At 46.1% G+C, this 22374-nt stretch overlaps 1 protein-coding gene across 4 annotated transcripts in view; it reads left to right on the top strand.

The window, feature by feature from the left end:
- The window catches only part of ACSL6 (acyl-CoA synthetase long chain family member 6), a 62805-nt gene that overhangs the window by 22176 nt on the left and 18255 nt on the right, over positions 1–22374 (top strand). For all 4 annotated transcript variants that reach the window (XM_082063865.1, XM_082063866.1, XM_082063864.1 and 1 more), the window contains exons 2-10: positions 8568–8788; positions 9983–10097; positions 11818–11882; positions 12035–12136; positions 12281–12380; positions 12928–13106; positions 13644–13676; positions 14660–14711; positions 19897–19970. In XM_082063865.1, coding sequence (XP_081919991.1) covers positions 8594–8788; positions 9983–10097; positions 11818–11882; positions 12035–12136; positions 12281–12380; positions 12928–13106; positions 13644–13676; positions 14660–14711; positions 19897–19970 — 915 coding nt within the window. In that variant the 5' untranslated portion in view covers positions 8568–8593. The remainder of the gene's footprint in view (positions 1–8567; positions 8789–9982; positions 10098–11817; positions 11883–12034; positions 12137–12280; positions 12381–12927; positions 13107–13643; positions 13677–14659; positions 14712–19896; positions 19971–22374) is intronic.

Below are 22374 nucleotides of genomic sequence, written 5' to 3'. Positions count from 1 at the left end.
ACAAAACCATATTCTGCATCCATCGCCTCGCACACCTTCTTATGTTGTCTGAGTCCCAGCATAATAATCCAAAAAATGCAATTTTTATCTCTAAACTGGTGTGTTTCTCCCCTCCCCCAAGTTATGACTCACTGAGTTGTAGTGGAACCATAGTCAATGAAGACTAATGTCTTTGCTTTGGTTTTTAAGTTAAGTATACCATTATGATTTGACTCTGCAAAGAATCTAGGTAAAACACAGTAATTGTGGTTTATATATTGTTGCACTTGGGAGTCATTTCACTCACAGTGAGTAAAATTAAGTACCTGCAAGAGTGTTTTTTCTGGTTTTGGTGGGTAGGGTGCTTTTTTGTTTGGTTTGTTTGTTTGTGGTTTGTTTGTTTGTTTTTTAATGGAAACCAGTTTTGACGAAAATATACTGACCCAAAAATCAAAGCAGTGATACATGACATGGAAGCTGCTTCAGTGTGATCTGACTGACGGTGAGAGACGTTAAATGGGGAAAGGACATATGGTGAAGCATCTCACTTACAGGAAGAAAAGCAGGTAAAGTTTAAGAAAATTTTAAATAGTATTAGCCTCAGCTTGGCCCATAATCCCAATAATTGCTGAATCCCGAGTAGTTACAGCTGAATCCTCATAGAGAGAATCCTCATAGAGAGAATCCTCATACAGATGAATCCTCATAGAGCACAGAGGGTCCCTGCCTGTACACCTGAGGAGGCCTGAGACGGGGCAGGGCTGGTGCCTGAGCTGCTGGCACAGGGACACAGCCGAGAAATGTCATATTTTGGGTCACTGTGGCGACCTGTTTATACCACAATGACCTGCGTAGGCTGCAAGTGGACAGGAGTCCTGCAGTAGCATGTGAGCCAAGTATCACTGGATTTCTGCTTCATTTTGGGGCTGTTTACTGTATTTCTGCACCCTGATTCTTTCAGTTTCAGATACTTTTGCAGCTCATATTTTCCCCTTTATGTTTATCACTGGCTGTATTCTCTCTCCAGTAGTTTGTCAGGCTCACAGGCTGTCTGGCCTCCTGTCTCTTGGCAGTGTAACCCCTCTGTAAGGTTGTCAGTAGCTATCTGTAATGATCAGTAACTATATAATGGCATTTTCTCTCTGTGTTTAACACTGTTCAAGCTTTGTGCCTGCTGTGAAGTGTGGCATTACCATTTCCATAAACACCATAGCATAAAACTATGAAAACAGAGAATAGAATTGACCTAATCTTAAACTAGCTGAAAATAGAAAGGTGGCCAAGTACCTTGAGCTTCCCCTATTTTCTCCTCTTTAATTGAAACAAATGAAAGAAAATCTGCAGGTTCAGAATAAACTGGGTGTTGCATTTGTGGCTGAAGCACAACAAAGGTGGACTTCAGTTTTTGTGGTTGGGGATCTCATTAGATCACTCATTAGTCTGTTCCAGACAAGCCAGTGTCCCTACCCCTCAGCAGAGCCCGACCACAACCCAGATGGGCCTTAAACTGGGAACTGAAGGTTCATCCAACTCATCATCTGTGCCTGTACAAGCAACATTTGCGGAGGTGCGTGGGAGAGACTGGCTTGGTATTGCCTCTGGTTTTAATTACAGAGGTGATTAGGAATTCAGAGCTTGTGGTGTCCTAAGAGCTGCTGCCTTGGCTAAGCTGGAGAAAGCCAGTGGTACCTGAGCAGCATCTAACGACAGCAGCTCCTCCCAGAATTGCTTGGAAAAAGTTTTTTAAAAAAGAGAGAGAAAAAAACCAAACCGACCAAACAAAAAACAAACCAAAACAAAAACCTGTAGTCTGCAAACAATATGCAGAATCCCCAAATGCCCTTCGCCTGTGTGGTTACAGCAGCCTCTGCACGTGTTTCCAGAAACATGTTAATCGTTGCAATAGCTTTTGTTAAAATTAGAAAATGGGTTCCAATGATGCAGTCAGCTAACACCTGCCAGTTTGTGTGTCCCTGGGAATTCTGATGCTCCCTTACCCTCTGTAAATGGAGACCCGTGTGTGGCGACATAGTCACAAGATTATTTGAATTATCATCTGAGAACCCCCTGAACCTTGTGTACAGAGTACAACGAGCGTGTTTCTCTTCTGCAGGGGAAGGTCAAGGAGAACGGGCCAAACTTTGCTGGGTGCTTCCTTGTGCAAATCTTCTGCCGCCGACCCCATTTCAGGAAAGCAACTACAAATCTCAGAGCCCGGGGTCTGCGGAGCTGGATGTGAGAAAACAGAGCTTTCAGAATTCAAAAAAACTACTGTTTCACTTGAGCGAAATCCCTCTAAATCTGCCTCTCTGGATTGAGATGTCTTAGATCCTGTACATTCCATTTCCTCAGTGAAATGAGTGAGCAGCCGGTGCCGTAGCCAAGGACACGGGTTGATGGTGAGCACTGGCTGGCGGGGATGTTCCTCTCGCTGCAGCTCCCACGGGGCAGCTGTGGGTCCGTGGGCTCGGAGCTGTGGTGTTGTCCCAAAAAATGGGGTACTGTCACCCGGTGTGCAAAAATCATAGCACACAGAGATGACAGATTTTTTGCTACAGAGTTGTGCAAGTCTGGGTGCTGGAATAAAGCCAACATACCAGAAAGAAAAGTAGTAGCCATTATGTACAAAATCTTACTAGTGCTCAGGGCAGATCTAAAGAGCCAATTGGTTACACATTTGCATACTGGTTACATAACCATTTTAGCGTATAATGAGCAACATTCAGCTGAAGGACACTTTATCCTACAGTCTTGAGAAACTCCTCAACTAGGAGTTTCAAAATGTCTAAAGCGGCAAGGTCAGTAGTCTCTAGTTTGTGATTAGGTGTTTTGCAAGCCACTGTTACCTTGTTCGAGTAGCAGACTGACCTAAAACTGAAAGGATTTACATATCTTTAGGTTAGCAATTGCTGGCAGGATTCATTCTTTCAAGTGTTAATGACTACAACGGTCTGCAGCCATCTCAAATAGTTAATTCACTCAGACAGACCGACAAGCTGTTTATTTGATTTTTGGTTTAGTGCTATAAATTGAAATGTAAATAGCCTTGTTTTGTGCTTGACTATAGGGATAGTATTTAGACATTTTGCCCAGTTTCCAGCCTAAAATAAATCATCCGCCTCTTCCCTACCCCGCTGTGAATACACGGTGGGCAGGAGGATAAAGGCTCTCAAAAGGAGTTCTCCTTCCCAAGCAGGCGCCCGGGTGCTGATGTAATGGCAGGAAGGATGTGATTGCATGGACGGGTAAAATGTTAATTGCATTATGCATACACCAGTAGTTTGAGGCTGTTCCCACACTGGCTATTGTCACTAAAACTCCATTGATTGCACTGGAGTTACAGAATCACTTCCAACAGGACAAGATGAAAACCAAATTGCACAATAGTGCCATTTGTATCTAAAATAAATAAATACATAAATAAATAAGTGTTGTCCCTGTGGTGATGGCCTGTTAACAAAGGCTGGTAAGTGATTCAAAGCCCAGTGTCCCTCCTACCTACCCAAACACTGACTGCAGAAGCCTTTTTCACCCCAGACCTGGGTTTTGGGGGGTTTCGGGTGTGCCAGCCAACTCGGGCAGCTCCAGACTCTTGCCCGTGGCTGTTCCCGCCCAGCAATCAACCGGCACCTTTTCCTTTCTCTGAACCACTTTCTTCTGCACCCGCCTTGCATATTTGTTTCTATTTGTCTGCTGTGGAAATAGTTCAGAATTCCAGTGGTAATGTGAAGTAATGGAAACATTGGTGTTTCCATGTGCTACGCACACAGCCATGGTGCTCTGCTCGCTCAGAGGGAGTGGGGCAATGGGTTCACTGCAGGTAACCAAAATGGGGCAAAACCACTGGAGACGGGGTGCAGAGGGTGTCCTGCTGCTGAGAATGAGATGACAGACAGACATCTGGGGTGCAATGCTGCCTTGCTGATGGGAAACACAGCCCAAACATGGTGGCTTTTTTAAAAAAAATATTATTAATATTTATTTTTCCTGATCATCCTCAGAGCAGGCTGTGATCTGGGCAGCCTCGGGCTGTTTCTGCAGAAGAGGGAGAAGCAGCATCCCTGGGCTGGGAGGGTGCTGAGGCGTTGGGGGCTTGGGGTGTTCCTCTGTTTCTCCTCTCTCTGGACCACACTGCTCCTCCCAAATACACCTGGGCCCTTTCCTGGCCACCTTCCCAGGGCAGGTTTGCTGCCCCAAACAGATCAAGTACAGGCTCATCACAAATTCCTTTGGGATGCAAAATCAAGATTAAGAGTTTCGAAAGCCAAGCCCCATGAGCTTTGTAGTGCAGAAGTCCAATGTGATCAGAAAAGTGTCAGTGACTGAAGTTACCGGTCTCAGGTAGAATGAGAGGATTCAAAGGTGCTGAGAACTTCCCTTAAATGGATAAGTTCACTCCTGAGAGCAGGATTTGGTTCTTCATGTATGTGTTTAGTCTTCATTGAACTTAGATTATAAGTGAAAGTGGGAAAATACAAGCAGATGAGTTTGCGAACCTTCTCCTTACCACTAACACTTCTTAGCTCTGCCAGGGATCCCAGCACACTTGTCGCTGCATTTGGGCAGAAAACTGAAGAGACTTCTGCTTTCAAGTGTGTTTTCAGACACTATTTCCCATTGCTGCTGACATTTCCATCACTGTGCGGTTCTCTGAGGCGACCTGCAGTGTATTTAAAATGAGTCATTAACAAGAAGTACTTACATGGGGTTTTTTTGGTGTGTGTTTTGGCTTTACTGTTGTTGTTCTTTTTTTGTGTTGTTGGTTGATTGGGTTTTTTTTCAGTTGAATCATAAAGTATCTAAAAATCCTTGCAGACTTCATTATCACAGGAATCTCGAAGTTCACCACAGAAATGTGCTGGCGCCCCTGGGCCAGCAGCTTCCCTTGAGCAGGGAAAAGTGAATTTTTATTTTCCAGTCATATGCATTTAATCCAGCTGATGTGGTTATGAATGAGGGATTCCACCACCTGTTCCAGGGATAGAATCTGCTGCACAACAAAAACTTCAGATCGGTGTGAAATTATGTCCCAAGTAGGAATTTAGTAGAATGTGGTACAAGTGGTTAGAAATAATAAATATACCATGAGCATTTGACTGAGATGAATGTTCTGGTTTTTCTCCTGGGGATGGATGGAATGAGTACAATTTAAATAGTTTCCTTGTAGGTCTTCCCCGTACCTTTGGCGGCTGCAGCATGTTCTACCACACCGCAGAGGCAGATGCTGCCAAGAGTTCATGGCGCTTGATGGTCCATGGTGTCCCTGCCACGACCCAGATAAGGGGAATATGTTTCATGCAAACTCAAGAAGCACAGTGTGCATCACTTTGCTCAAGCCAAATACCTCCCAGCAATAATAAATGATTTTTAATTCTATATTAAGGCATCATACCTTTTTTTTTGGCAGATTGAAAGTGCGCTTTTGATGCCTCTGGGGCAAATTCTTTCAAAATCCCAGGTACTGACCTAAATGATAATTGATGAAAAGTCAGTAAAGGTGTAATCACATGTTCTTCATTATCTGTATGATAGTTTTATTCCCATATTGAGTAGGGGCTAGCATCCAACACTTCCTGCTTTCAGCTTGGCTGCACAGGTGGGTACAATCCAGTGCTTACAGGCTGATGTCCAGGGAGTTATTCTCAAGATTTCAGTGTAACCAGCAACCGTGGCAAATTGGGCGGCTGCCTTTGGTGGGACAGGCTGTGTTTCCGGGAGCAGTTTTAAGTGGGACTGGCTGAAATGCTTTTGCACAAATAGCTAATTCATGAGTAAGTGAATAGCTCCCTTGCTGAGCTCTCTCACTTTTTGTAGTTTACTAGTAAAAGCGTGTTTGGCAAGCTGCTTTTCATAGCCTGATGATGCGAAATATTGAGGGGAGAGAGTGGTGCTCTGTTTCAGTTCATCCTAACATCATTGCAGCCATGTAGTTAATATTTTATTATATAAGCACATTTCTGGAAAAATGCTCAAAATTCAGGAGACAATTACTCCACGGGTCGATATTGCCTGGTAACAACATCTGTATGCTGTTCTATTTGCTGGGATCATCACAACCACTCTTGGAGGGGCTGGCTGTGTTCCCAGAGGGTTTGTAGTCAGGAGCCCTTGGGGAGCAGAAGTGGGTGCAGGATGCTGGGCTGGCACTGGGGTGCAGCGGTGGATGTGGGATGCTGGGCTGTCACCGGGGTGCAGCGGTGGATGCGGGATGCTGGGCTGGCACTGGGATGTAGTGGTGGATGCGGGATGCTGGGCTGGCACTGGGGTGCAGCGGTGGATGCGGGATGCTGGGATGCAGTGGTGGATGCGGGATGCAGCGGTGGATGTGGGATGCTGGGCCGGCACCAGGATGCAGCGGTGAATGTGGGATGCTGGGCCGGCACTGGGGTGCAGCGGTGGATGTGGGATGCTGGGCCGGCACCAGGATGCAGCGGTGGATGTGGGATGCTGGGCCGGCACCAGGATGCAGCAGTGAATGTGGGATGCTGGGCTGGCACCGGGGTGCAGCGGTGGATGTGGGATACTGAGCTGGCACCAGGGTGCAGAATCTCGCCCAAGGGGTGACTGGGCTAGAGCCCACCCAAGTGAGATGGCCCTGAATGTGGGCTCTGTGGCACTGCCGCTGCTCCCTGTTGCCTCCCACCACAGTGTCGCCCCACAAGGGTTGAGGTTAACTGTTCACTGTGTTTTTTTCCTCATGCAAACTTAAAAACCTCCTCTGGAGCTCTGTGCAAGGGGTGTCCCCCTGCCTGCAGCCTGGCCTGCGCCGGCCTCCAGAGCTCGCTTGGCACAAATACGGGAAAAGGCTGAGAGAGCATAGTTGTGACCTTCACCATAACCCAGACACTGTTCCCAGGAGGAAAAAAGCTGGTTTGTGGTAACGTCAGTGGTGCCATTGTGCAGGAATCCTGGCCCCACCATGGGAGCAAAGCCCCTCCATTGATCACTCAGGAGCTGCACAAGTTGGAGCGAGGCCAGAGGGCAGGAGGAAAGGGGCAGCCTGGGCTCTTGCAGCAGAAAAGCTTTTTCTTTAAGATCTTGACTGCTGGTAAAGTCATAAATAGAGCTGTGGGGCTTAACGGGAAACCTGAACTGTTTGGAACCCCTTCTCTGCAGCGTCTGCTCCGATGGTCCCTTGCAGGGCTGGTCCTTATCGGAGACTCCCTGGCAGGGAGTCAATACTGGGCCATTACTGTAAGTACCAGTTATTTAAAATGCTTCTTGTGTACTGAACACCTAAACACAAGTCCCCTGATGACAGCCTCACCTTGTACCCCGGGAGCAGTGAGCCAGGTGCCCAGCTCCTCTCTTCAGTGAGTGTTTCTGTATATGTAAAAGAGAAAATTAAGGCAAAGTACAGTGGCTCTGCTTGGAAATGCACCCCCTCAGCTGCGTGCCCTCAGCTTTCCCAGTGAGGAGCTCTCACTGGTGAGTCTGGCACAAGCAAGAGCCGCACCCTCCGTGCTCACAGCAATGAGATGCTGGCAAGTGTAAAGGGAATGAGCTGGGGATGGGGGAGTGTTACCATCCTGTATCATAAAACTTGTCCACTTGCCTGTCTCCTCCATGCACAGCCCTCTTTACAGAGACGGAGAAAAGGCTTTTCCTTTGTTTTTAGTTTCAGTACTGTTGGAGCTGTGCAGGGGCTGGGGGATCCCCAGCACCCTCCCTGTGTCCTGCCAGGAGCCAAGGCTCTAGCTTTTCATTTCCCATGCCAGGACTGCACCCTGAGGGACTGCCCGGCGGGGAATGCCCTGGCATTTCTCCCTCCAGGAGCCACCCATCGCCCCGCCGAGCACCCGAAGGCATCGTGTCTGGTGGGGCTGCAGGGTGGGGACCCTGTGGTGGCCTGGTCCCAGCCTGATACCCTGGCACTCCCTTATCCCTGCTCTGCACTCCCTTCATGCTTCTTACAGGAAACATTTAAGTAATAAAATGAAACTTTCCTTGGCTTAAGTCACCTATAATTTACCCTGATGTAAATAATAAGGAACTCAAAGCTGGAAATGCAAAGCTGGCAGAAAGTGCTGTTTTGGAGCATGTCTGCACATTGTTAAGCACACAGAGGCATGCGGGCTTTGCCCTGCTCCACGTGAGCTGAGGGCTTGTGGCCGGAGCTGGCACTATGTTGCCTATCCCTGTCCCTGCCCTGCTGCCCATCTTGCCTTGCTACCTGTTCCTGCTGGGGGCTGTGTCTGTCACACAGTCCTGGTCCCACTCGGGGAAGGCAGAGCAACCTCCTGCCAGCCCTGAGGGTACAGTTGTAGCTGAATCCCAGACCTTGTCACAGCTTCTGTCTGCTACAGATAACTGCAGCTGCATCGCCTCATGTACGTGCGTACTCAGTTGTCCTTTAGGAGTGAGCTGTCTGCTCCCACTCTCCCTTGCAGGGATGTTTCCTCCATTCTCGTATCTTTTCCATAGATGCTGTTCTTCTCAAGTTAAGGCTGTTGTTGGCTGGCAGCCCCATGGGTCGGCAAAGCAGCGTGTTTGCAATGGCTGACAAGGGAAAGCACATTCTCCCCTTCCTGAGCTGCACAGAGACCCATGCAGCCCGTGACCTGACTGCGTCCTTCTGCCTCTTGCAGAGTTTGCCATTTCGCTCGTGGAGAAGATGCAGGCTCAGGAAATCCTGCGGAGCCTGCGGCTCCCCGAGTTCGATGACCTCAGCCAGTTTTTCCGCAACCTGCCGGCCACGGCACTGGTGGGCATCGGTGCCTTCGCCGCTGTCGTCGCTTACTGGTTCGCCAGCCGGCCCCGGGCCGTGAAGCCGCCCTGCGACCTGCGGATGCAGTCGGAGGAGGTGGAGGTGAGGCCAGGGCACTGCGGGAGGAAGGCTGGCTTTTACCTGGGGCTTGTCTGTCGGGAACGACAGCAGGGGATGCCAGGTGGTGCTTTGTGTGTTTTGAGGGTTCTCCAAACTCATCCTGAATTCAGCCATGTAATGTTCTGTGCCTTGGATCACCTCATTCCTTAAATTCAATGTTTTCTGTAAAGTAGAGAACTAGAATATAGCCCATTCATTTATTCTCTTAGATTTTCAGTAACATTTTGGTCTTAACCATTCATGACCAAAAATTACAGGAGCTGCCATTGTGTGGGAGAAACCACTTAAGGGCACCAGCTGCTAAGGTCAAATCATCTGGCACTTCTTGTGTGTGCCCATCACTGAGTTTGCTGCTGCAAACTCTGTAAAAATAAGAGAAAGTAGACCTAAATCCATGCTTAGAGGCTCAGGAGTTATCAGTTTTTATGCTTGGAAAAGGTTTTAAAGTTTAACGAAGCTGTTCCATTTTAAAGAGCAGAAATATTTCTGAAAATTGTTTCCACTTAAATTAATACCTGAAAGTGCGATGACAATTTAAAGCTTGCTGTGATGTGCCATCTAAAACCGTATTGCCTTTAATTCCAACAACTTTTTAAAAGGCTGGGGGGAATTTACATTTTCCAAGGCAGTTTTCCCCTGTGCTTGGGGCTTTGGTGAGACTTTCTCTTGGCTCACAGTGCAGTCCTGGCTCAGTCCCTCTCACCCTGCCTGCCTCCCCTTGTCCACCCCTAAGACAGCCCTGCTGAGCCCAGGCACTGGGCTCTGGAGTCTGGCCTCTGCTTCAGTCTGTCCTTCGTGTTGGTCTAGATGTCCTTGAGAAGGTGCCCATGGTGCCCATGAAGCCCAGAGCAACCTGTCTTCCCCCTGCACATGCCCACTCCATGACAGGTTTATAGTTTCTCCTCAAATCAACTTGGGCAACATCAACCATCTCCTATGTCAATGAGCCGGGTCAAGTGCTGCTCTCTGGGCAGGTGGTGCTCCACATTACTGGGTTGCTGAGGTGGATGTCCCACCTCTCCTGTCCCTTTGGGTGTTGGGGCAGGAACACACTGGCAGCTGCAGAGTCTTCTCCAGCATTTGAGGAACCTGCTGCTTAATGGTTCAGGGTGTCCCCATCTCGTGCCCATTGCGTGGTGCTAACTGTGTCACATTGTGTCATGTTGTGTTGCACAGGGCCAGGCTGGGGCACGCCGGTCTGTGATTGGGAACAACCCACAGCTGCTGACACACTACTACGATGACGCCAGGACCATGTATGAGGTCTTCAGAAGGGGATTCAGCATCTCTGGTGAGAGCACCGTGACAAGGCAACCTAGGAGAGGTGGAGGACCAGATGATGTAGAAACCCAGGCAGTGTGGGAGGCTCAAAGGCTTAGCAAGCTCAGAGAGTGTAGAGCCTGAAAGAACGTGGGAGCCCATAAAAGTTTGGGAGGCTCAAATGATGTAGAGGCCCATTCAGACTCAAAGGCCAAAGGAGAGTGGGAATCCACAAAAGTGCAGAACATCAAATGAGCATAGCAGCCCAAAGAGTGGAGGTGCTGAAAAGGTGTGGGAGAACGGAAGCGATTGAGGGGACCGCAGAGTGGAAGACCCAGCAAGGGGACATCTCAAAGAATGGGAGACCCATGGAGTGGAGGCCAATAGAGTGGGAAAAAAAGTGAAGGGTGACCCAGAGGTGGAGGCTCAAATAGTGAGAGGCTGGGAAAGTGTGAGATCGAGAGAGCGGGAGGTCCAAGGAGTGGAGGCCAAGGGAGGAGGAGGCCAGCAAGGGACCCGGTGGGTGCTGCAGCCTGCGCTGCCCGTGGTATTGTGGATGCCGCTTTCAGAGCATGGGGATTTAATTAGGGTTATTATTTGCAATGTGCATTATTTTGCCCTTAATGTCATTGAGATTTACTGCACAGTTTCTTGGTACCACAAGATCTTTTTGCAGCCACTGGCAGACAGCTCAACAGCCTGAATTTTGCAGCATCAGTAAAGCTCATCACACATTATTCATTTCCAGAACATTTATGAATACATTAAAAGGGGTTGGTTGGGCATAGAACTGTAGAATGCAAAATAGCTCTTCCTTCATTGCAAATGCTGATACTTATTTCTGCTTGTTACTGCCTTTTCATCAGTTACTCAGCCAGCTTACCTTTTATTCCACAACACGCAGGGTAAAGGACTCTGCCAAAAGCTCTTAGGAAAGCTGAGTGTGGTGTATCAGTCCATCGTCCTTACCCCATGATTGATGGTACCATCAAAGAGCTCTCACAGGCTTGTGAGACATCATTTCCCACTCCAAAATGCCATGATGGCTCTTAGCTATTCTATCATAGCTGTTCCTGTGTCTGCTGCTTACACCATCTTGCCTCATTGAACACAATTTCATTGTCAGGTTATTATTTTTGTTACCTCCAGAAGCCTCAGGGGAATTGCAAATATTCCACCCTGCAGGACAGGGGTAAATAAATAACTCAGTAGGTGCATGGAGGGATGGATCTTGTGCAGGTAAGTACGGTTAGCAAATTAATTAAACTTTTCAAATATTCCTCCTGTCACGTAGTGCTGCATATTGTCTTACTCTCCTCCAGAGTAGGCTGTGCTAAAAATCATAGAATTGTAGAATCCCAGTTTTCACTTTGAAGTGTGTAACTCAAAAGGCAGCAGAAGCAGCAGGAGCTGGTGTTTGGGATGAAAGCCCTCACCAGACACTGATGCTCACGCTGTCTTTGGAGAAATGTCTTTTAATGAGGCTGTTTTGGGGCAAACTGCTGCTGTCTCCTCTGCAACTCAGGGAGGAGGATGGACGTGACTATTGGGGAGATCCCAGCAGCCAGTCTCTCGTTAGCTGTGTGTTTAATTGGATAAGGCTTGCTGCGAGCTCTGCCCCGGGAGCAAGAGCCGACCCTGAGAACAACGGGGACTCTGGGAGGGCTCTGCTGCATCCCCACAGTGTAGTACCGTGTATTAACTCCTAGCACTGCCCCCATAACTCCATCCTCTCTGCTTGTGTCTTCCAGAAAACGGCCCCTGCCTGGGCTTCAGGAAGCCCAAGCAGCCCTACCAGTGGTTGTCCTACAAGGAGGTGAGCTGGAAATGATGACCCCAAAGAGTCCTCTCCTCCCATGCTCTTGCTCTGCCTGGCAGAAGATGAGGGTGTTAAGCTAAGACTTGTTTAGTTTAGTAGTGCTTGTATTCCTCTGTTTTAAATGCGTTTTTTTCCTCTGCAAATTCCAGGTGGCTGAAAGAGCAGAAGCTCTGGGTTCAGGGCTGCTTCAGCAGGGCTGCAAGCCGTCCACAAAGCAGTTCATTGGAGTCTTTGCTCAAAACCGTCCGGAGGTGAGATTTTAAGTTCAACTTGATGCTGTTTTAATAATGTTCCTGACTTATGAGATTGCTTTATACTTGAAGCTCGTTTTCAAGTGTGTTAAATCTGCTTCCATGGCCCCCTTCTCACCTTCATGCTCTGATGTCCTCCCGCAGTGGATCATTTCTGAGCTAGCTTGCTACACCTACTCCATGGTTGTGGTTCCCCTCTACGACACCTTAGGTCCCGGAGCCATTCGTTACATCGTCAACACAGGTAAAAACAAAATCGTTGTAATCTTCTCAGAAACCAGTTTTGTTGCTGAGAATGGTTCTTTTTCTTCTGCTTTCCAAAAGACAGGTGAATTTACTCATTGAGTGTCTTGAAGTCACTCAGAGAGGTTTCTGGGCAGCGTGTGTCCCCAGGCTGGGACAGAGCTGGCTCTGCTGCATGTCCCATGTGCCCGGTTGTATGTGGCTGTGGATGGGGCTGCTCTGGTGGGGGAATTACTCCAGGGCCACCCACTCCTGTCCTGCTTCATATTTTGCCTCCTTGATTTTTCAGCCCACGTGGTGAGCAATTGTATTTAGTATTTTGAACTGAATCCCAAAATAATTGTAGATGTCACTACAGCTCTGGCATTTGTTTAAGTTACCTAAATTGCAGTAATTTTTTAAGAGAAATGCATGTCATATTCTGGGATTTGTGGTGTTAGCCTGAAGTGAATAGCAGAACTGATACAATGTTAGCTATGAGCCAGCAGCCAGTATTGCATTAAAAAAAGATTTACTGTAAACAGTTTGATTTCCTGCTTTTCTTCCAGCTGACATTTCCACAGTCATTTGTGACAAACCTGAAAAGGCCAGAATACTCCTCGACCACGTGGAGAGGAGAGAGACGCCAGGTCTAAGCTCCATCATCTTGATGGATCCCTTTGAGAAGGAGCTGATGGAGAGAGGGAGGCGCTGTGGGGTTCGCATCCAGACCATGCAGGAGGTGGAGGTAAGCTTGTTCTTGCTCTCTTTTTTAGTATATTTTGTAATTTCTGTAAAAAGACAGTAAAATATACAGGGACTTGTGAACTGCGCGGCAGGTTCAGTGTCTGGAGAGCACAAAAAGAGCAGTTTGTGGGTGTTAATATTGATGCACAGCTCAGTGCAGTTACCTCTTGAGTGTTATCCCTCGTTGATAGGAGACAGCATTTCAAACCTTCCTGCTCAAGTAAGATATCAACTGCTATTTAAGCCCAGAAAGGGGTGTTACTGTTCGATAGACTGCCCTCCTACATGCAAACCTACAGCCTTACACTTGTACAAAACAGCCTGGATCCAGCTTAACCAATCCAGGCGCTACTTGAAATCCTAGGATGGCCTGCAGTTGGTGCAAGAAACTTTGGGTAGAAAAGACGACTTCAGCATTGGCCCCAAATTTTCCTGCTCCAGCTCAAACTCTCCTTTAGTGGTTTGCAGATCATTAGCAAGTGGGTTACATGGCAGGGATTAAAGTGGAAATAATGCTTGTTACTTTAATCTCTTTCAGGACTGTGGCTGTGAGAGTCGACATGTGCCTGTGGTGAGTGTTGGCGTGCTGCTTTCCCCGCTTATAACTGCATCTAGCTGTGTTACACTTATTTCACTGGCAAAAGGGTTTGCTCTGTGCAGAAGGACGTGTGTCTCCATAGGGACAATGCCTGGGGACCCCCTCTGCTTGGGAGGCAGTGGAGGAGCCCAGAGACCATTCACAGCATCCCCTGGAGATGTGCAGTATTTGCTTCATACCCTCTGCCTGGGACACTTAACTGAGATAGTTCATCCTTGTTGAACACATTAAAAGACAGTAATTAAATGGAATTGTTAAGCCAAACAAATTCCACTACCTTACCCAGGCAGCACTGGTAAAATGTGTTTGCACCCTTGGCTTTCTGGTGGGGTTTCTATAGCTCAGAAACACTACTTGGCAATATTTCTCTGGGATATTTTTGGAAAATTGCATTGATATTTTTCACTGGCTGCTCATACCCATGCAAAACTTTCAAAAGCAGCCTCTGATTTTTTCAGGCTGCTTATTTATTCGTTCGTGACCCAAAATAGCACACGCGTGCTGTCGTGCTGAGAATACAGAGATGCTGCTGGAAATGGGAGCAATCAATGTCTTTGAAAAGTTGTCCTCTGTCATGGATAACCACACATTTCCAGAATTCATCTGGAAATCAGTGAACTATCTCAAGTTTTCCCACACACATCTACAGGTATAGATGGTGTCTTTGAAAGTCCTAACTGCAAGACAAATATTCCATCAAAGTCTTCTTACACTAAAGCACTCCCCTAATGCAGCTGGAGCACGACATAAGGGAGGAATAGATTCTGCATTGACTGAAGAAATGCGATAAAAAGGGTTTTCTGATGGTCTTTCATATTTGCCAAGGGGAATGAAAGCTTTTTATGGCAGAGCTGAAATAGAATCGGTTTCATCTTTAAGTTTATACAAGGACAACAGTCTACCATTGACCCTTCTGCATTTGATTGATGTGATTTTCTTGTCTTGTGTATTTCTAGCCTCCTCGACCAGAAGATCTATCAATTGTCTGTTTTACTAGTGGCACTACAGGTAAAAGAATAGGCATTTTAATCTTGAAATGTTAGAATAGGTTATCAAATTAATTATTAATACCACCTCAGTATGTGCAAACTTGCTGTTATACTGATATGGCAATGAGATTTCTATGCATTTTTAATATTTAAGCATGTGTACATTTCTGTAAATTGCAAATTAAGAATAATGGTATATTTATTTTTCACTTGAACTCCCTGATGTACACTTTGGCAGTATAGTTTCCCAGTTGTCTGGAAATCCACCCACTTTTCTGCTTCCCATTTTGCAGTGTAGTTGTGAAGTGCTCGATTGCCTGGTATTTATCTTCTACAAATGTCAAAAAATAAACCCAAAAACCAAAACACCGGCTTGCTCACACCTCGCCCATCTCCCCAGGCTGGGGATGTGCCTGGGCAGCCTGTGCTGCCGGGACTCACATACCACTGGCCCCTTTTTCTTGAAGAAAAGCAGCATCATTCTCCTTGCCTGTCCATAGCAGATGCAGCACTTCCTCCTCTCTCCATACACTGGTTTTCACCCAGCTTGCAGGAATTTCCAGCTCTGGAGAACTCGACCTCCCTAGCATCTACCAAAAAGCCACGCAGGCAGATGCACAAGGCGTGATTGCTTGGGCAGCTGCTTTTACACGTACCTGCAGGGAAGCACCATGTTCCAGGCACCTGTGCTCTCAGGATTGCCTAATGCTTGGTCCTACCCCAGAGCATCCTCAATTTGGCCTACACAAGCAGAAGATGCTGCTTGACACGGAGCTGCCCTCCAAGAGGAGGTTTGCTTGTGCTGCTCAGTCTGCACATCAGGCTGATCAATGGGGACATCTTCATCTTCCACCTCCTGGAGAAGACGCGTACTGTAGCTCAGGTAGGCAACTGCTTCATCGAGTACGAACTCAAAATGTATTCAAAGGCTTTGGGTTTTTTTACCTTTGTGTATCGTTCTTAGTTGTGAGATCTGTGCACTTTAGAGTACCCAAGGCAGTGCACTGGGTGACTCTGCTGTGTCTCAGCGGTGGGAATTCCCCAAAGGAGAAGGTTGAGCCCCATGTGGGGTACGTGTGCGCTGTGAGCACCGGCTGTGCAGTGCAAAGTGGCCAGGCACAAATGGGAACTGTGGGAAACCAAAGGAGCCATGCCCACAGATAGAGTGTGGGTTTTAAAGTGCAGCAATTATTTCTTCAAGTCACAGTTTTGTTAATACATTTATTTCTAAATAAGACATTTTGAATACAGAAGGGTGTTTTGATTTTATTTTTTTTTTTTTTTTTTAATTTGCAAATGCAGATATGGGCCTTTTTCCGACTTCGTAATTTTTTTTAGGAACATGTCTGAAGTTACATAAATAGAACAACCAGGGAGCTCTGAGAGTCTGTGGTTTCTTTTTCCCACCCAAACCAGAGATTTCAGATTCTGCAGGTTATGTGCAAACTAAACTCTCACAGAGCAGTGCTCTGTGAGCCACCAGCCCATCCTCTGCTGCTGGAGGACCTTGCACATCAGCTCCTGGCTTTTCCAAGGCTTGCATTGACGCTCTGGTCTGTTTTCTGTGATATGTTTTGATGTAAAAGGCCTGGCTTGTGTATAGCCCACGTCAGATTATTTTTAATGAACAGATTTAGAATTTTCTTCCAATAGGTATGTTCTCAAGGTTTTTTTCAATTCTGAAGGGCTCCAAATATTTTTGTATGGTGTGATACAAATCTTCACTATAGAGTTTGTAACCTGGAACTTGTAGAATTGGAAAAAAAATTAGCTGTTTATAAAAAAACCACAGAAGTGGACTTTAATGTATGCTTTTCTTTGATAGGGTCAGATGTCTAAATGCATCCACAGGCTGAAGGGAGAGTCTTGAGATTGCTGAGCTCAGATGGCAACACCAACTTTTATTGTTTGTAGCAAGAAATCATGAGCACTCAGAAAAGGGCCAAAGACCCACAGGTGTCCCCAAACCATCAGGATACAATTTTTCATGCTGGCTACTCCAGAGAAGCAAACTGACATTTTCCTCAAGGATCCACCTGTAACCAGCTGGATAAAAATTGCTTCCCAGTGCATCTCTCCAGCCTGGCAGTGCTCACCCCTCACTGCCGGAGGCTCCTGGGGGAGGAAAGCACATCCCAAAACGCTGATGGATCTGACCACAGAGTTAATGCTGGAGATGCTACTTGAAAGACTCATTTATCAACATGGAAAAAGTTTTTCTGTTGCTTACGAAGAAGTGTCAAACCAGCTTGGCACTGAGATAAAGAGAAATCGCCTCACCCGGGCTATTAACTGCTGGGGATCACAGAGCACCTGTTTCTGTAACAGGACACTCACAAAGTGTGTCTTTACAAGGAAATTCAAACTTGAGAGCAGCAGTATGGATTTGGTGCTGATTTTGAAAAAGAAGTGCAGTATCACTGCCAACCTTTTTCTCTCAAAGTGATAACTCTGGGAAAGGGTTTGTGGCAAGTGTCACCTGTTCTGCTGGGTTAACTCTTAAAACAGAAGAATTAAAGGTCAAAATTTACAGTCCCAAAAGCTTCAGCTCCCCTGTGGCAGCATGGTTTGTTCTGGATTCCTCCCAATGGAGCCTGTCCTGGCTCTAACAGTGCTGCTCTGCTGCGACACCCCTGGGGATGCTGAGCCTGCTGATTTGAGCAGAAGTACTGAGTCACCTGAATTTCCATAGAAGAAGTAATCGGAGGTGGAGTAAGTAAATGGCAACAAAGATGATTAAGGGAGTGGAGCATCTCCTTATGAGGAAAGGCTGAGGGAGCTGGGTCTCTTTAGCTTGGAGAAGAGGAGACTGAGGGGTGACCTCATTAATGTTTACAGATACATAAAGGGTGAGTGTCATGAGGATGGAGCCAGGCTCTTCTCAGTGACAACCAATGATAGGACAAGGGGTAATGGGTTCAAACTGGAACACAAGAGGTTCCACTTAAATTTGAGAAGAAACTTCTTTTCAGTGAGGGTGACAGACACTGGACCAGGCTGCCCAGGGGGGTTGTGGAGTCTCCTTCTCTGGAGACATTCAAACCCACCTGGACACCTTCCTGTGTAACCTCATCTGGGTGTTCCTGCTCCGGTGGGGGGATTGCACTGGATGAACTTTTGAGGTCACTTCCAATCCCTAACGTTCTGTGATTCTGTGTGATTCTGTGTGATTCTGTGAAATAATTCTGAGTTCTCAAAGCATTTAAGAAGTCTTCCAAAAAAACTTTGGAGAGTTGTGTCAAGGTGCAGGAGCCAGATCTGCCGCTGGTATAGCAGGAGGGCACCCTTTTGGATTTCAAACCAGTACTGAGCGCATCCTCTTCACCAGAGCACATCCTCTTCACCAGCCGTGACCTGTGGGCCAACAGCGCAGAGAAACTTGTGCAACAGTACGGGAGTAGAGCCACTTGTAGAACTGCAGGGCCTGAGCACGCGTATTTGGCCAGACACAACTAAAATAACATGAGTAATTTCTGGGTCGTTGACATGCCTTTACAACCAACATTGTTTTTTGGAGTTTTCTGGATGTCTGGATCCATGTGTCACCCAGCTGTGAAAATAAGTGCCTCGAAACAAAACCTGCCTGGCTGAGCTGGTGCCCACAAGCCTGTATGCACAATGTGTTGGGACAGGAGATGTGGTTGTCAAAGATGTTGGCGTTAGGTTCACCTCTGAGCTTTGGAGGAGGACAAATGCAAGTGAGACCAAAATGGCCTCCTGTGCACCGTGTTCATCTGGAAGTATTTGGGACTGAATTACACCAAATATGGATTTTTTGTAAAATGCATTGTGTTCAAAATGTCCTGCTTTAGTACAATAAATGTGTGCAATAATTACTATTTTTGTTTGGGCTTTTATTTAATTGAGAGAGAGGGTAGCTGTGATGTGAGTGCAGCCAGCATGGCACAGGCCTAGCACTGCAGCTCCCGGAGCCGGGCTGTGCCCACACTGAAGGGCTGCCAGCCACACAGCCTGCAAACTGCTCCGAAATTGAGAACATTAAGCATATTTTCTTCTGCTGAAACAGATTCACAAAACACCATTTCCCTTTCCTAACCTGAGGAGGCCATGAAATTCTGGCTGATTTACAGTTTTGCAAGGCTGTGGGTACGCAGGTACCTGCAGGTAAAGCTCTTCTGATCCACTCCTGTGCGGCATAGCAGGAGCTACGCTGCAGTGGTGTGATTGAATTGGAACAATCTGCTTAAAATCATGCTGGAAAAAGAGGGGCTGGCTCTGTAATCTTTATTCAGGCTAATTGACACCCTCTTTTTGGAAATAAACCCTTTGAGGGTGATGCAGAGGGACAGTGCTGTGACAGGAGGACACACAGAGTCCTCCATGCCAGTCCCGCAGGTGGGGCAATTCAGATGGAGCCCTTGGCTCCAGTTTGTGCATCCAGAGGTTTGAGCCTGTGCAGTCACCCCTTAACAAAGCCTGTATTTTAATGTTCAAACAGATACGAAACGCAGAAGATGTATCATGGTGCAAAAGAGGATTCTCAGCTCAGAAGGGAAAAGCGGGTGAAAAAGCAAATAGCAACAGTGTGGAGGTGTCTGTGCAATGCCCAGCACTGGGACGTGACATGGGGGCTTTGCTGGCTCCCTACTGCGTTCGGTGCTGTCTCCAGGACACCTCTGCTCTGCTGCTGACAATATTAATGACTTAATTGCCCTCTTGTAGGGTCTTCTAATAGCGTAATTTTTACAATGTACCACCTGTTTTCTGCATTGTTCATGTTGTCTGGTGCACTGGCTAAGGAAGAGTTTATCAGCCTTTTAAATGTGGTTTGTTGATATTCAAGATCATTATTAGTAAAAATCCATATGAAATAAGTCTCACCTGGAGAGGGTGGGAACGGCTGCCAGGTGTGATGGCTGTGCTCAGCAAGCGGCTCCATCCAAGTGCTCTCATAAATTGTAGTTGGGCTATTTCTGGTGGAAACTGTTGTTCAGAGTTTCCAATAGAAATATTCGTGTTATACAGTGATTACAGTATCTTTTTATTAAATTTTGAGAATTGCAGTAAGTCTTTTTGCATGTTACTACACAGAAATGACTGCAAACCTTACCTCAGTTTTAAAATTCAAAAAGAGAACAGAATATTTTAGCATTCTTCCCGTTTGTTGTTTGTTTGTTTGTTTTAAAGCTTTTGGAAGCGACCTGCTGGCTCATCTTCTAAAATCACCCTTTATTTTCTTTCAGGAAACCCCAAAGGTGCTATGCTGACTCATGGGAACGTGGTTGCTGATTTTTCAGGCTTTTTGAAAGTGACGGAGGTGAATACCCTGATTTAGGAAATGTTGCCCTGTGCAGAGCGTGTGTGTTAAGCTCTGTCCCTGCACGGGCTGGAATTGTGCTCCTGCAGACAAGAGGTGAAAATTCTCTTACTCAGGGGGCCAAATCCATGGAAATGGAAGCAAGTTTGAGCTCACAGCACTGAAGGGCATTAAATCCCCTTTCCAGCACTGGCTGCCTGGCTCGGTAGGGCTCAAAGTACTTCTGAGGAGCAACAGTGGCTCCTGTAAATCATTTAACTCCTTTCAAAGAATTAGGAAAGCAAACGAGCCCTGTACAGTTGCAATTGGTGCTTGAAAAAGAGTATGGGGTTCCACTTCTAGGGATGCCCACAGCATGTCCTCATTTATTTGAAAGTTTTCTGCATATAAAGTGTGTATATATGAGAGCATACACATTTTTATAAAAATGGGTTAATTTCATTGGTATTAAAGTATATCGTGGTTTCCATTATACATATTTTTAAAAAAGCATAGCACAGGCCAGGCACATGTATAACATGTTCCGTGCAATTTGTGTTTAGAAACAACGCAGGAAGCAGAATTGCTTTAGCACAGCTTATGAAGGATTATACGCTGCTTGTACCTAACAAATACAAAGATTCTATTTTTTTGTAGTAAACAGGCAATTCTATAAAGTAGCAACCTACACATGGGGTGCACAATTTGCTACCTTATAACCTGTGCTGGTCTTATTGTTGCTGCTGAAAATACTGTAGTCTTATTACCTTAATCTTTGAACTTTCTGAGATTTCCAGAGCACTGTTGTAAAGAAACTTTGATATGTGGTGTGAGAAATCCCCCTGAACTCAAGTGTTCAAGTATTTGCAGGATTGTGACTCCAGTAATTTGCAGATGAAATGTCAACACAGCAGTTGGCTGCAGCCCCGGGGCTTCGCAGCGCGGAGCTGTCACTGGGTCCAGAGGCAGCAAGATGCACAAACGAAAGCTGGTGCGTAGATAAGTCTGAGCTTCGAAAGGGCAGGAACATTTATTTTGGAAGAAAACTAATACAGAAAGAGCTGAGGGAACTTGGCATCTTACAGGACTGGCCCACAGTGGCAGCAGTGGGACTAATTAATGTCAAAGGTATCAGATTGAGACGTAAGTCTGGTGTTAGCGGTTGTAAATTCGATAACTTCAGTCAGCAGAGCGGCGTTGGTGAGAGTGTAAATGGCCACAGCTGACCCACACGACTAGGGCAGGGTCTAACCACAGAGAAGAAATCGAGCGAAGTGCAAAACATTTGAAAATAGTATCAGTTAATAAAATAAAAATACCTAAAGCTGAGAAGTACTGTAGATTTGCTGTTTGCATACTCTTGTACCAGTTTTGCTCAGTTCAGTGATTTTTATAAAGAGACCATTTTTTGAAGTGAACCTAGAGCTTCACTATAGGGCTGTTCTCAAATGCCAAGAAGCTTTTTTCATTTTTACATTTAACTGGACAACCAGCTGTGAAATACTACTCAGTGTCATCATTTTGGTCCAATTTAAAACAAAATCATGTATTGTCTGGGCACTTAAAGCAGTGTAAAAAAAAAAAAAGCAGCATAGCTAGTGATGCTAATGGTTTTATGTTACTGTGCTTGTAGAAAATAAGGCTGATTTGAAAAAATGAATAGACAGATCTGCAGGCCCTAATAGCTTTATTCAGGCTGACACATAAAATAGTATGAAACAGGGTGCTGAAAACATCCACGTCGTCAATCATGTTTGACTTCACTAGGTAATGGTTGGGAGGGCACACCCAAATCTGACTTGCCCAGATTTAACTCCAATAGAATATTCCCTGAGGAACGAACTCCTGTGACTCCATCCACCGCCATGTCCCAGGTCACGGACTATCGATTCTGTCACAGCAGTGGAGATGCAAAGTGGGTATAAACTGCTAATACTGTCAGCTAATAGATTTTATACCCATTTTCCACTAACCACTGGCCTTGGTGCAAGTTATTGGGTAATCAAGCTTTCAGTTTTTCTAATCCATAATATTATGGCAAGCCTTACGCTTGGGAATGCAGGTGGAAAGGGGGACATGGATCAGAATAAGGCTCTCAGGCCCTTTGTTTATTCCAGCCTGCAAGACAGAGCTAAAACCTTGGCCAAGCTGAGATTTCAGTCATTTTTATTTTTTGCATAATTTATCCAGCCTTCTTTTTCCCACTGCGCCTGTCTGTGGGGCAAAGATAATCGCCTTAAGATCACATTTTAATAACTTGAAATTATGAGAAACACTAATAGGAATCATTAATTTTTAGAGCTGAAAAAAATAGTCTTTTTCAACATATTCTGATTCAAATCAATGATTAACCTAAGTAAAAGAACAAATCTATAGCTCTGACTCTAGTAACACTGTGGATCTCTGATGGGCTCTGTGCGATGTG

Source organism: Streptopelia decaocto (assembly GCF_964273445.1).
Source record: "Streptopelia decaocto genome assembly, chromosome: 12".
In the NCBI taxonomy this organism is placed as follows: Eukaryota; Metazoa; Chordata; class Aves; order Columbiformes; family Columbidae; genus Streptopelia; species Streptopelia decaocto.
This window is presented reverse-complemented; position numbering and strand designations above follow the sequence as displayed.